Consider the following 13,092-nt stretch of genomic DNA (forward strand, 5'->3'; position numbering starts at 1 on the left):
TGGGAGATTTTTAGAATAAAGCAAAGGAAGGTCCAGAAACTGATAAAGGGAAAACAGAATATGACTGCAACCTAAACAAAAAAACAATGAAACGGACTATAAAAAAGGATGTAAAAAGAAAGTATTTGTCAAAGTCGGGAGAATTCATAATGGGGAATAGAGAAATGGCAGAGAAGCCATTACTTTAAGTCTGTTTTTATTGAGAGATACAAGAAATCTCCCAGCTCTAGAGATTCAAGGGACTAGGGAGAATGCGGATTTGAAGTATAAGTAAGAAGGTTGTATTGAAGAAATTAATGGGACTGAAAGCTGATGAGTACCCCGATCCTGATATGGTTCCCAAAGTGTTGAAGGAGGTTACTACAGTGTTAGTGGATGCATTGGTGATCATCGTCTAAAATTCTATAGATTCTGGAATGGTTCCTGAAGATTGGAACGTACCAAACGTCACCCCACTATTTAAAAAGGGATGGAGAGAGAAAACGGGGAACTACAGACCTGTTAGTCTTGCATCAGTATTAGTTAATTAGGGAGAATGCTGGAATCTATTATAAAGGATCTGATAAATGGATATGATATGCTTGGGCATTGTCAGCACGGATTTATGAATGGGAAGTCATGTTTGATGAACTTGTTGATTTTCTGGAAATGTTACTTACAAAATTGGTAAAGGAGAGTCAATAGATGTACTTTATTTGGATTTTCAGAAGTCTTTTGATAAAGTTCCCCACAGGAGAATGATTAGTAAGATGAAAGCACATGGGATAGGAGTCAAGATTAAGGGTTGGCCGTGGGCAGCACGGTAGCACTGGTTAGCACAGTTACTTCACAGGTCTAGGGTCCCAGGTTCGATTTCCGGCTTGGGTCACCTGTCTGTGCGGAGTCTGCACGTTCTCCCCGTGTCTGCGTGGGTTTCCTCCGGATGCTCCAGTTTCCTCCCACAGTCCAAAGATGTGCAGGTTAGGTGGATTGACCATGTTAAATTGCCCTTGGGTTAGGTGGGGTTACTGGTTTATGGGGATCGGGTGGAGGTGAGGGCTTAAGTGAGATTCTCTTTCCAAGAGCCGGTGCAGACCTGATGGGCCAAATGGCCTCCTGCACTGTAAATTCTATGATTCTATGATTGGCTAACAGGCAGAGAACAGAGAGTAGGAATAAACAGGCCATTCTCACTTTGGCAGGCTGTGGCTAGTGGGGTACAGCAAGGATCAGTACTTGGTCCCAGCTATTCACAATATATGTCACTAATTTGGATGTGGAGACCAAATGTAATATTTCCAAGTTCGTGACTGATACAAAGTTAAGCGGGAATGTGTACAGGAGGATTTGGGCAGACTTAGTAGACAAAAACATAGCAGATGGAATATAATGTTTAAAAATTGAGGTAATCCACTTCGGTAGAAGGAACAGATGTGCGGAGTATTTCCTAAATGGTAAGAAAGTCCATCATAGGGTCAAAAGTGGGGATGTTTACTGATGACTTCACAACGTTCAGTGCCATTCACAACCCCTCAGATACTGAAGCAGTCTATGTCCAGATGTAGCAAGACCTGAACAACATCCAGGCTCAGGCTGACAAGTGGCAAGTAACATTCGCATCACACAAGTACCAGGCAACGACCATCTCCAACATGAGAGAACCTAACTATCCCTGGATAAAAGCAAATTACTGCGGATGCTGGAATCAGAAAAGAAAAGAGAAAATGCTGGAAAATCTCAGCAGGTCTGACAGCATCTGGAAGGAGAGAAAAGACCTAACGTTTCGAGTCCAAATGACCCTTTGCCAAAGCTAAAAGGCATAGAAAGTGGGAGATATTTATACTGTAGGGTGAGGGAATGAAAGATGAATCAGCCACTGTGGCTATGACTCATCTTTCATTCCCTCACCCTACAGTAGCCTGAGTGAGTCTCACGTCCGTGGTAGGGAAACTGCTGGAGAAAATTCTGAGAGAATCTATCCACTTGGAGAGGCAAGGTTTGATCAGGAATAGTCAGCATGGCTTTGTCAGAAAGAGGCCATGCCCAAGAAATTTGATTTAATTTTTTGAGGACGTGACTAACTATAGATGAGGGTAGTGCAGTTTATGTACTATACATTGATTTCAGCAAAGCATTTGACAAGGTCACACATGGGAGACTTGTAAAGAAGGCAAATGGATGTGGTATACAGGAGAACTTGATAAGGTGGATTCAAATCTGGCTGAACTGCAGTGGACAGGGTGATGACAGATTGCTGCTTTAGTGACTGGAAGCCAGTGGCGTACCACAGGGATCTGCTGAGTCCCCTATTCTTCATTTATATAAATGACTTAGATGACTATGTGCGGGGTTGGATCCGTAAGTTTGCGGATGACACAAAGGTAGGCTGGGTGGTTAACAGTGAAGCTGAAAGTCTTGGGTAACAGGAAGACATAGATGAGATGGTCAAATGGGCAGAAAAGTGACAGATGGAATTTAATCCTGCCGTGGCTTTACACTTTGGAAGGAGCAATTTGACAAGCAAATATTCAATGAATGGCACCGCACCACACTGAGAAGTCCTGAGGAACAAAGGTACCTTGGCATGTTTGTAAATAGATCTCTGAAAGCAGAAGGGCAGGTTAATAAGGTTAAAAAGGCAGATGGAACACTTGTCTTTATCAATCGTGGCATGGATTACAAAAGCAAGGAAGTCATGTTGGAGTTATATAGAACATTGGTGAGGCAACAACTGGAGTGCTGTGTGCAGTTCTGGTCGTCACATTATAGGAAGGACGTGATTGCACTGGAGCATGTGTAGAGGTGTTTCACCAGGTTGTTGCCTGGGATGGAACATTTTAGTTATGAGTAGAGGTTGGATAGGCTTGGATTGTTTTCTCTGGAGCAGAGACGACTGAGGGGTGACCTGATTGAGGTGTACAAGATTATATGGGCATGGCAGAGTCGATAGGGAACAGCTGTTCCCCTTAATTGAAGAGTCAGTTGCGAGGGGACACAAGTTCAAGGTGAGGGGCGAGAGGTTCAGGGGGGATTTGAAGATTGTGGGATTTGTATCCAGAGGGTGGTGACAGTCTGGGCGGGTGGTTGAGGCGAGTTGCCTCATTCTTTAAAAAGTACCTGGATGAGCACTTGGCACGTCTTAACTTTCGAGACTATGGGCCAAGTGCTGGCAAATGGGATTAGGATTGGCAGATCTGATGCCCTTCATGTGGTAGTGCAGACTCAATAGGCCGAAGTGCCTTTTCTGCACTGTATTTTTCTGTGATCAGAGGTGGAGACAGTCAGCTGCTTACCACGTCCTGTGGCCTTGGATGCCCCTAGCGGATGTCCTCGGGCTGGAGGGCCCCAGTGCACTTGTCGGCAGCACATGCACAGCCAAGCCGTCCAGTCCCATGTGCTGACTGCGAGACGAGGCGTTGTCAGAGGCTGGAACTCGGGGGAGCTGGTGGCCACCATTCCGACTCCATGAGATGGGAACGGTTGGCACCCAGCACCCTGTCCTCCCGCTCGGTGCCCATAGGGCCTTGGAATTCACCTCGAGACAGAGGGGCAGTTGCTTTGAGACCCGGCTGCCCTTGCGTCATTTGGCTCTGCCCTCCCTGCCGGCTCCCGAATGTTAGCACCATCGTGTCGACGCCTTCGTCGATGTTCCTCTGTGATTGGGCCATTCTATGCAGTGCCTCAGCAATGCCCACATGCGACTAGGCCAAGCTCTGCAGTGCCTCGGCCATTCCCATCTGGGACAGGACATGGGTGGAGGCGTGGGCTTAAGTAGGGTGCTGTTTCCAAGGGCCGGTGCAGACTCGATGGACCGAATAGCCTCCTGCACTGTAAATTCTATGATTATATGTTCTGCAACACCTCATCAAGATCAGCCTGGTACTGGGTCATGTCCCCCAGCGAGTCGGACATTTTGCCGAGGCCCTCAGCCATGGTCGTCAATGACCGCCCTTGGACATCTCCACTAGTGCTGCTGTCGTCGTGCACCAGTCTTTCCACTGCAGTCGCCACCCTAGCAGTGTTGGCCTCGCTGCCACCATTGCCAGTGACATGTCCTGTACCTGAATCCTGTAGGACTCCTCCAATTGGCTATGGACCTGCTGGAGTGTCGCTGACATCTCCCTCTGAATGTCACGGCCGCTTCCTAACGTCTCCATCATCTCCGTGATAGCATGTTCAATAGGCTCAGCATCTGGCTGGGACCCAGCTGGGCCCTGGGATCAAGCAGACTGCCGACTGCTGTCTCACCTGGGCATTCCAACATCCACCTTATGTGCATCAGTGACTGTGTAGTGCTCACCAGAATGTGACCCAGATGCCCTCTCTCAGCTACTGTTGGAGAGTTTCTCCTGTGGCGACAGAGGGCACTGCGGTTCACAGTTAGGGGGGGGAAGGGAGTGGTTAGGGGAGAGTAACAGGAGGGTGGGGAGGAGGCACATGGAGAGTTGGGGGGGGGGGGGGCTGCTCGCGAGGGCGTGGTAAGGTCTTGGGGAGGGGCAGTCAACTCACTCATGCTGCTCGGTATAGGTCATTGACCCGTAATTGGAGGCCAGACCTCCTGGTCATGCTGCCCGAACTGACGGCAACTGCCACTTCATCCCAGGCGGCACTGGCTGCCTTGTGACCCAAACCCCAGGACCCTCAGGGGAACAGACATCCCTCCTGGCCTTCGCTGCATCTAGGAGCCTCCCCAGCTCTGCGTCTCCAAACCTTGGGGCTGGGTGTCTCGGAGTCAGAGCTAGGCTGCGAGCTAGGTGGGGTTGGCTGTGCAAGTGCTGTTTAAGTGCTGTTCGACATTGTTAGCGGGGGGGGCTGGCAAGCGCGGTCCCGGTGAATCGGCTGGCGAGCCTTCATTTGCAGCGTGAAGCCCCGTAGGGCCTCATTAAGTGGGCCAATTAATGTCATATTTTGTTGTCTGCCTCACCAGGCTGAGCGCTGGGAAGCTCGCGGCAATTCCCGCTCACTACCACACTTGGAAACCTTTCTGGAGAAATGTGCCCATAATTCCTCAGAAGACGCTTTTGGGCACTTCTGTCTTTGAGCAATAACTTTCAGACCTTTTTGTCTTTGACCACTCTCACTCCTGTGAATGGAAACTCAAGACCCATATATTATAACCTGTGTACTTAGAAATTTGGTTCTAGAGGAAAAAAAACAGAATTTGTGACTTCACCTGTTCTCGGGTATGAAGTCGAGAACCGTAAGCAAAATTTTGTGCTGAATATGGTTTCATTTTGCAAAAAAAAAAATTCACGACCAACTACTCTTTCATTGCCATTCTTCTGTTACAGGGTTTACACTTTCTCTCCTTCACACAATCATGAAAAATCCATGTGATATTTTAATAGAAAATACACCTTTTTTTTGATGAAGAATAAAAGGTGGATCGGGGAAGGCCAGGTTGCCCAGAGGTTTTGGGAGGTGTATGCTGCCGACTGCACCTGCCCAGGTAGCATAGAACAAGGCTGTAATGGAAACAGCCTTTAGCCACATAAGTAGCAAAGTTCTTTTGCACTTCATCTCAGTGAGAGGAAAATGGTTGCAAGTGGCAAAATTTGGCTACCAGTGTACATTTTTGGAATTTGTCCTGACTTTGTTTTGCCCTGTCAAGTTATTACATGTTTTCCAAGTTTGAGTTGTCAGCTGGAGGTTTGTGGAAGAACACTTTCTGCTAAGGCCTTTCTGCATCACTGTACCTGCATAGTTTCTTTACTAGTTTGTTTCCATCCTCCATCCAAAACAGTTTTTCCTCAATATTCTGATTCATTGCAGCATAACATGATTGCAAAGTCTGAACATTTAGACCTTTTAACCTTTAAAGAATCAAACTGAGACTTATAGTGAGTTGGAATCACTTCATTTCACATTTTGTCATTCCAATTTCTAGGTACAAAATTACACAGAGGCTCTCCAATGGTACAGTTATTCATTAAGTTTTTTTTCTGCTGGACAACTGGATCAGAACGTGGCTAGACTGCAGAGGAACAGGACATCTTGTTACCTTCATCTAAATCAATTGGAAAAGGTACTACGTCTTTATTAGAATATATATATATATATATATATATATATTTACATGAGTACAAACATCTATTTGTTCCCATGTTTATAGCAGTGCATCCGTACAAGCAGATGTCCTGTATTTCGGGGACAGAATATGGCAATATTACTGGATGCACACGGCTTTTCACAGTAACTTCATTGCAGTGTTAATGATTGCAATGCTAATCTAAGCCTACTTGTGACAATAAAGATTATTATTATTAATGTGAAGATGCGAAAATAAAGTTTTGAGGCATTGCTCAGAAGTAAAATTTGCACGTTCTGATAAATTCTTGGAAAATTTGATTTAAACATGACGGCACAATGGTACCGTGGTTAGCACTGCTGCCTCACAGCACCAGGGTTCAATTCCAGCCTTGGGTAACTGTCTTGAGTTTGCAATTTCTTCCTGTGTTTGCGTGGGTTTTCTCTGGGTGCTCCGGTTTCCTCCCATAATCCAAAGATATGCAGGTTAGGAGAATTAGCTATGATAAAATTGCCCCTTAGTGTCCAGGGATATAAAGGTTAGGTGCGTTATGGGGATAGGGTGGAGGAATGGGCCGAGATAGGATACTCTTTGAAGGTCGGTGTACACTCTTTGGCCTGAATGGCCTCCTGCACTGTGGAGATTCTATGATTCTATTCTATGACAGGACAATTTGCTAGATGTAGTAGTTTGACAATATTGAGTAACACACAAACACATCCGGAATTTCCTCAGGGTTCTTTCAAACGGGCTTCACTAGTAGAAAACTGACTGCAACCCGACTCACAGTATCTGAAGCCTTCACTGATATTCCACTGAAGGCAGCAAGGTGGGCGAATTCTCAAGCAATTGCTGGCAGCGACATTAGTATTCAGAAAAATAGTTTACATTGACTAAATTACCTGAGTTACGAAGAAAGATTGGACATACGTGCGCTGTATCCTTTGGAGTTTAGAGGAATGTATGGTGATCTTAGACCATAGACCATGATTTAGGAGCAGAATTAGGCAATTCAGCCCATCGAGTCTGTTACGCCATTTGATCATGGCTGATATGTTTCCTATCCGCATTCTTCTGTCTTCTCCCTGTAACCCCCAGTCCCCTTATTAATCAAGAACCTCAGTGACTTAGCCTCCACAGTCTTCTGCGGCAATGAGTTTCACAGATTCGCCACCCTCTGGCTGAAGAAATTCCACCTCACCTCAGTTTTAAAGGATGTCTTTAGTCCGAGGCTGTGCCCTTGGGTTCTTGTCTCTCCTAGCAGTGGAAATATCTTCTCCACGTCCACTCTCTCTGGGCCTCATTACTCTTAAGTTTTCATGAGCTCCCCCAGGTTCCTCATCCTTCTAAACTTCATCGAGTACAGACCCGGAATCCTCAACCGCTCCTCATATGACAAGCCCTTCATTCTTGGGATCATTCTTGTGAACCCCCTCTGGACCCCTCCAAGGCCACCATATCCTTCCTTGGATATGGGCCCAAAACTGCTCTCAATATTCCAAATAGTGTCTGACCAGAGCGTCAGCAGCCTCAGCTGTATTCAAGTCCTTTGAAAACGAATGCTAACATTGCATTTGAATCATAGAATCTACAATTCAGAAGGAGGCCATTCAGCCCATCGAGTCTTGTGGTAGTCACCACTGTTGTATTATATTGTATATACTGCACTGCATACGAGGGTATTACGGAAAGGCCCCTGTACTACAGGTACGGGGGTAGATCCTTGCCTGCTGGCTCCGCCCAGTAGGCGGAATATAAATGTGTGTGCTCTCCGAACTGCAGCCATTTCGGCAGCAGCTGTCGGAGGCCACACATCTCTGTGTAATAATGCCTCAATTACTCTCTGCTCTCGTCTCGTCGTAATTGATAGTGCATCAATTTATTACACAGAGATTTTACAAAGATGGATCTCCGCATCAAGCCGGATCGCCTGCAGCTGCATCCTCAAGCAGACAACGCCAAAATGCCCTTTGCACATTGGCTAGCTTGCTTTGAAGCATACATCGGATCTGCGACAGACCCAAGCACAGAAGCTCCAGATTCTGTACACGCGGCTGAGCTCCGATGTCTTTCCCCTCTTCCAAGACGCGCCTACCTACGCAGAGGCCATGGCGCTACTGAAGGATAACTACGCTCAGCAGACCAACAAGATCTACGCCAGGCACCTTCTGTCCACGCGGCACCAACTTCCCGGTGAGTCTGTGGAAGATTTCTGGCGTGCCCTGCTCGCCCTGGTGAGAGACTGTGATTGCCAGGCCGTTTCGGCCGCTGAACATTCTAACCTGCTAATGAGAGACTCGTTCATTACGGGCAGAGGGTCGGCCTACATCCACCAGCGCCTCTTAGAAGGGGCTACGCTTGACCTCGCAGCAACCAAGAAACTAGCGCTCTCGCTCACACTCGCCTCATGCAACGTACAGGCGTATGCCCCCGATCGCACGGCCCACCCATCCTGGGCATCGTGGACCCCGCCAGCGGCCACCCCATTGTGGACCCCGCCAGCGACCATCCCCAGGCAACCCCACGTCTGCGCCGCGTGGCAGCCAACCAACCCCAGGGGACCTACTTCTGCGGACAGACAAAACACCCCCGGCAGCACTGCCCGGCGCATTCTACAACGCCTGCGGCTAGAAAGGACATTTCACTGCAGTGTGCCAGGCCTGCTCAATTGCCGCTATTGTCTCTGCACCCACCCTGCGTGCGTCTTGTGGGCGCCGCCGTCTTCCTCGTCTCAAACCACGTGCGGCCCGTGGGCGCCGCCATCTTGCTCCCCTCACAACACGTGCGGCCCGTGGGTTCTGCCATCTTGCTTACCTCACAACCAATGAGTGGAGCCATGTTGCCTGTCTCAGGACACGTGCGGCCCGAGGGCGCTGCCGTCTTGTCTGCCTCAGGACACGTGCGGCCTGTGGGCACCGCCATCTTCCCTGCCTCAGGACCCCTGCCTGTCGGGCACCTCATCGGGCCGCTTACCGCCTGCAACCGCCGACGATCAGTCGCGTCGCGCCTCCGTCACGATCGACCAATCCCGATCTCACAACCTCGCGACCGCATCATCAAAGGTGAAGGTCGACGGGCATGAGATACCCTGCGTTCTGGACTCCGGGAGCACTAAGAGCTTCATCCACCCCGATACGGTAAGGCGCTGCTCCCTCACGGTACACCCCGTTAACCAAAAAATCTCCCTGACCTCCGGATCCCACTCCGTGGCGATCTGGGGGTACTGCATCGCCACCCTCACCATCCAGGGCGTAGAGTTCAGCGGCTTCCGGCTCTATGTCCTCTGCGCTGCCTTGCTACTCGTCCTGGACTTTCAGTGCAACCTCCAGAGCCTAATCCTGAAATTTGGCGGGCCCCTACCACCCCTTACTGTATGCGGCCTCACGGCCCTTAAGGTCAACCCGCCTTCTCTGTTTGGATCGAGGCTTTATTGAGCAGACTTGTTCCCCAGCAGCTCAGTTACAGAATGCAGCTGCTGGGAGAAACCGGGTTCTTATACCCCGCCTTTCTGGGTGGAGCCCAGTAGGCGGCAGATCCAATCTGGACCCAGTATCTGTCTACCAATAGCCCCTCGGCATCATGGTGTACCGTATTACCCCTAATACATACCACCACAACTAGTAAATACAGAAATCATGTGTATTGAAACCTGTAAGGACAGCACAGAAACCAGCAGCCATCTGCATAGTAATGCAGCAGCCATCTGCATAGTAATGAGCGATTCCAAGGCACAATGGCAGCAGTTAAGGTAAATAAAGCCAAGCCAGACTCCTCGGCGCCAGCAGGAGCCAAGAGAAATGGTCACCAACGGACATTTAAGGACCGCCCAACGATCAGGGAACAACTCCAGTATTGGAGAAATCGATTCAAATGTGATCGGAAAGTAGTCCAATCACTTGGAACCAGGTACGGGGTCCGCCCCAAAGGGCGGGAAGCCGCTGGGGACTATAAAGTAATGCCCCCAAGTTCAAATTGTCCTTCTTTGGCAGGGTCACTCAGCAACATTAATCAACCCGTGAGAGTGACCTGTCTCAGCTGCCGCCAACCAAGTAAGTCTCAAGTCAACGCTCGCTACGAGATAGGCGCTCCTAGCTACCAGTCCATACCAGCTTTTGAATCCTGCAGACTCAGGACCTGAACGAAAGGCCATTTGTTCCACTGACCTGGTGGGCCAGTCCGAAGCTAAGTATAGGCCTTTTAGTGATGGGAATAGCCTAGAAAGTAGAGTTAATGCATGAGTAGTGATTTACTGTGTATAATAAATGTGTTTTGATTTGAATCTTACTAATTGGTGTGTTGAGTTATTGATCATTACTTGAACTTGAACCTCGTGGCGGTATCATAAAGATACCGGGCGATTCGCGAGCAAAGATTAAACAAACAGAGCAAATTACAATTTAAGAGCCAACCAAAAGTTAGCAACATCCCACACATATCTGATATGGTCAATCAGATTGTACAGCACTGGGTCTTCTCGACAGTGGACCTGAAATCTGCCTACCACCAGCTCCCCATTCGCAAGGCGGCCCACCCATACATCGCGTTTGAAGCGGACGGCCGCCTTTACCATTTCCTTAGGGTTCCCTTCAGCGTCACTAATGGGGTCTCGGTCTTCCAACGGGAGATGGACCGAATGGTTGATCTGTACGGACTGCGGGCCACTTTCCCGTACCTGGATAACATCACCATCTGCGGTCACGACCAGCAGGACCACAACGCTAACCTTTCCAAATTTCTCCACACCGCCAAACTCCTCAACCTAACCTACAACAAGGAGAAGTGTGTGTTAGCAGGAACTGATTAGCCATCCTTGGCTATGTGGTTCAGAACGAAGTTCTAGGGCACGACGCCGATCGCATGCGCCCCCTCATTGATCTCCCCCTTCCCCACTGCCCCAAGGCCCTCAAACAATGCCTGGGGTTCTTTTCGTACTACACCCAGTGGGTCCCTAACTATGCGGACAAGGCCCACCCACTCATCCACTCCACCGATTTCCCACTGACTTTCAACCGTATCAAGGCCGAGGCTCACCAGGCCTTCAACCGTCTCAAGGGCGACATCGCCAAGGCCGCGATGCACGCAGTCGACGAGACGCTCCCCTTCCAAGTCGAGAGTGATGCATCATATGTCGCTCTGGCCGCCACCCTCAACCAGGCAGGCAGGCCCGTGGCATTCTTTTCCCGCACCCTCCATGCCTCCGAAATTCACTCCTCCCTCGAAAAGGAGGCCCAAGCTATCGTTGAAGCTGTGCGGCACTGGAGGCATTACCTGGCCGGCAGGAGATTCTCTCTCCTCACAGACCAACGGTCGGTTGCCTTCATGGTTAACAACACACAGTGGGGTAAGATAAAAAATGATAAGATCTTGCGGTGGAGGATCGAGCTCTCCACCTTTATTTACAAGATTTTGTATCGCCCCGGTAAGCTCAACGAGCCCCCCGATGCCCTGTCCCGAGGTACATGTGCCAGCTCACAAGTGGACCGACTCCGGACCCTGCACGACGATCTCTGTCACCCAGGGGTCACCCGCTTTTATCACTTCATTAAGGCCCACAACCTGCCCTACTCCATCGAGGAAGTCAGGGCTATCACCAAAGACTGCCAGGTCTGCGCGGAGTGTAAACCGCACTTCTACCGGCCAGACCGTGTGCGCCTGGTGAAGGCCTCCCGCCCCTTTGAACGCCTCAGCGTGGACTTCAAAGGATCCCTCCCCTCCACCGACCGCAACACGTATTTTCTCAATGTGGTTGACGAATATTCCAGATTCCCCTTCGCCATCCCATGCCCCGATATGACGTCTGCCACCATCATCAAAGCCCTCAACACCATCTTCGCTCTGTTCGGTTTCCCCACCTACGTCCACAGTGACCGGGGACCTCATTTATGAGCGATGAGCTGAGCCAGTATCTGCTCAACAGGGGCATTGTCTCGAGCAGGACGACCAGCTACAACCCCCGGGGAAACGGGCAGGTAGAGCGGGAGAATGGGACGGTCTGGAAGGCCGTCCAGCTGGCCCTGCGGTCCAGAAATCTCCTGGCCTCCCGCTGGCAGAAGGTCCTCCCCGACACACTTCACTCCATTCGGTCACCCGCTGGCAGAAGGTCCTCCCCGACACACTTCACTCCATTCGGTCACTCCAGTGCACGGCGACTAACTAAACCCCCCATGAACGTCTCTTTGCCTTCCCCAGGAAGTCCACCTGGTTGAGAGGGTACAGCTACTCCACGCAAACCCGTAGTACACCAACGTAGCGTACCCTGACGGCCGCCAAGACACAGTCTCCCTCAGGGACCTGGCACCAGCTGGGTCCCCACGCACACCGCCTTCTGCTCCGGCGCCACCCCCCCCCCCTCCCAGCGCACCCCACCACAGCCCCCGCTCCAGACTTCCGAAGCCTTTCCCCATTTAGAAAATAGCCTCTGCTTCTATTCTTTTTGCCAAAGTGTATAACCCTACACTTTTCCCACATTGTATTTCATTTGCCACTCTCCTTGCCTGTCCAAGACCTTCGGCAGTCTCCTCATTCCCTTAACACTACCTTTCCCTCTAAATATCTTTGTGTAACCTGCAAACTTAGCAACAATATCCTCCTTTCGTTGTTACAGATCGTTAACATATACCGTGAATAGTTGTGGGCCCAGCACTGAGCCTTGTGGAACACCACTAGTCACTGGCTGCCATCTGAAAAAGACCCCTTTATCCCTATTCTCTGCCTTCTGCCAATCAGCCAGCCCTCTTTCCATGCCAGTACCTTGCCCCTAACACCATGGGTTTTTATCTTATTTATTTATTTTACATTTACAGTAATTCAAAGGGGCAATTTAGCACGGCCAATCCACCTACCCTGCATATCTTTGGGTTGTGGGGGTGAGGCCCACGCAGACATGGAGACTTATCTAATTTAGCAGAGTCCTGTAAGGCATCTTATCAAAGGCCTTCTAGAAATCCAATCAGATCATGTCCACTGGCTCTCCTTTGTCTAACTTCCTTGCTACCTCCTCACAGATTTGTCAGGCATGACCGCCCTTTGTTGAAGCCGTACTTACTCAGCCCTATTTTACAAGCACTTCCTAGTACCCTGCAATC

At 49.7% G+C, this 13,092-nt stretch overlaps 1 protein-coding gene across 1 annotated transcript in view; it reads left to right on the forward strand.

Annotated features, from left to right (window-relative positions):
* tex11 (testis expressed 11) overlaps positions 1 to 13,092 on the forward strand; it is a 447,334-nt gene that overhangs the window by 234,594 nt on the left and 199,648 nt on the right. The window contains exon 16 of the mRNA XM_072501531.1: positions 5,867 to 6,004. Coding sequence (XP_072357632.1) covers positions 5,867 to 6,004 — 138 coding nt within the window. The remainder of the gene's footprint in view (positions 1 to 5,866; positions 6,005 to 13,092) is intronic.

The sequence above is a fragment of the Scyliorhinus torazame genome, chromosome 5 (genome assembly GCF_047496885.1).
Source record: "Scyliorhinus torazame isolate Kashiwa2021f chromosome 5, sScyTor2.1, whole genome shotgun sequence".
In the NCBI taxonomy this organism is placed as follows: domain Eukaryota; kingdom Metazoa; phylum Chordata; class Chondrichthyes; order Carcharhiniformes; family Scyliorhinidae; genus Scyliorhinus; species Scyliorhinus torazame.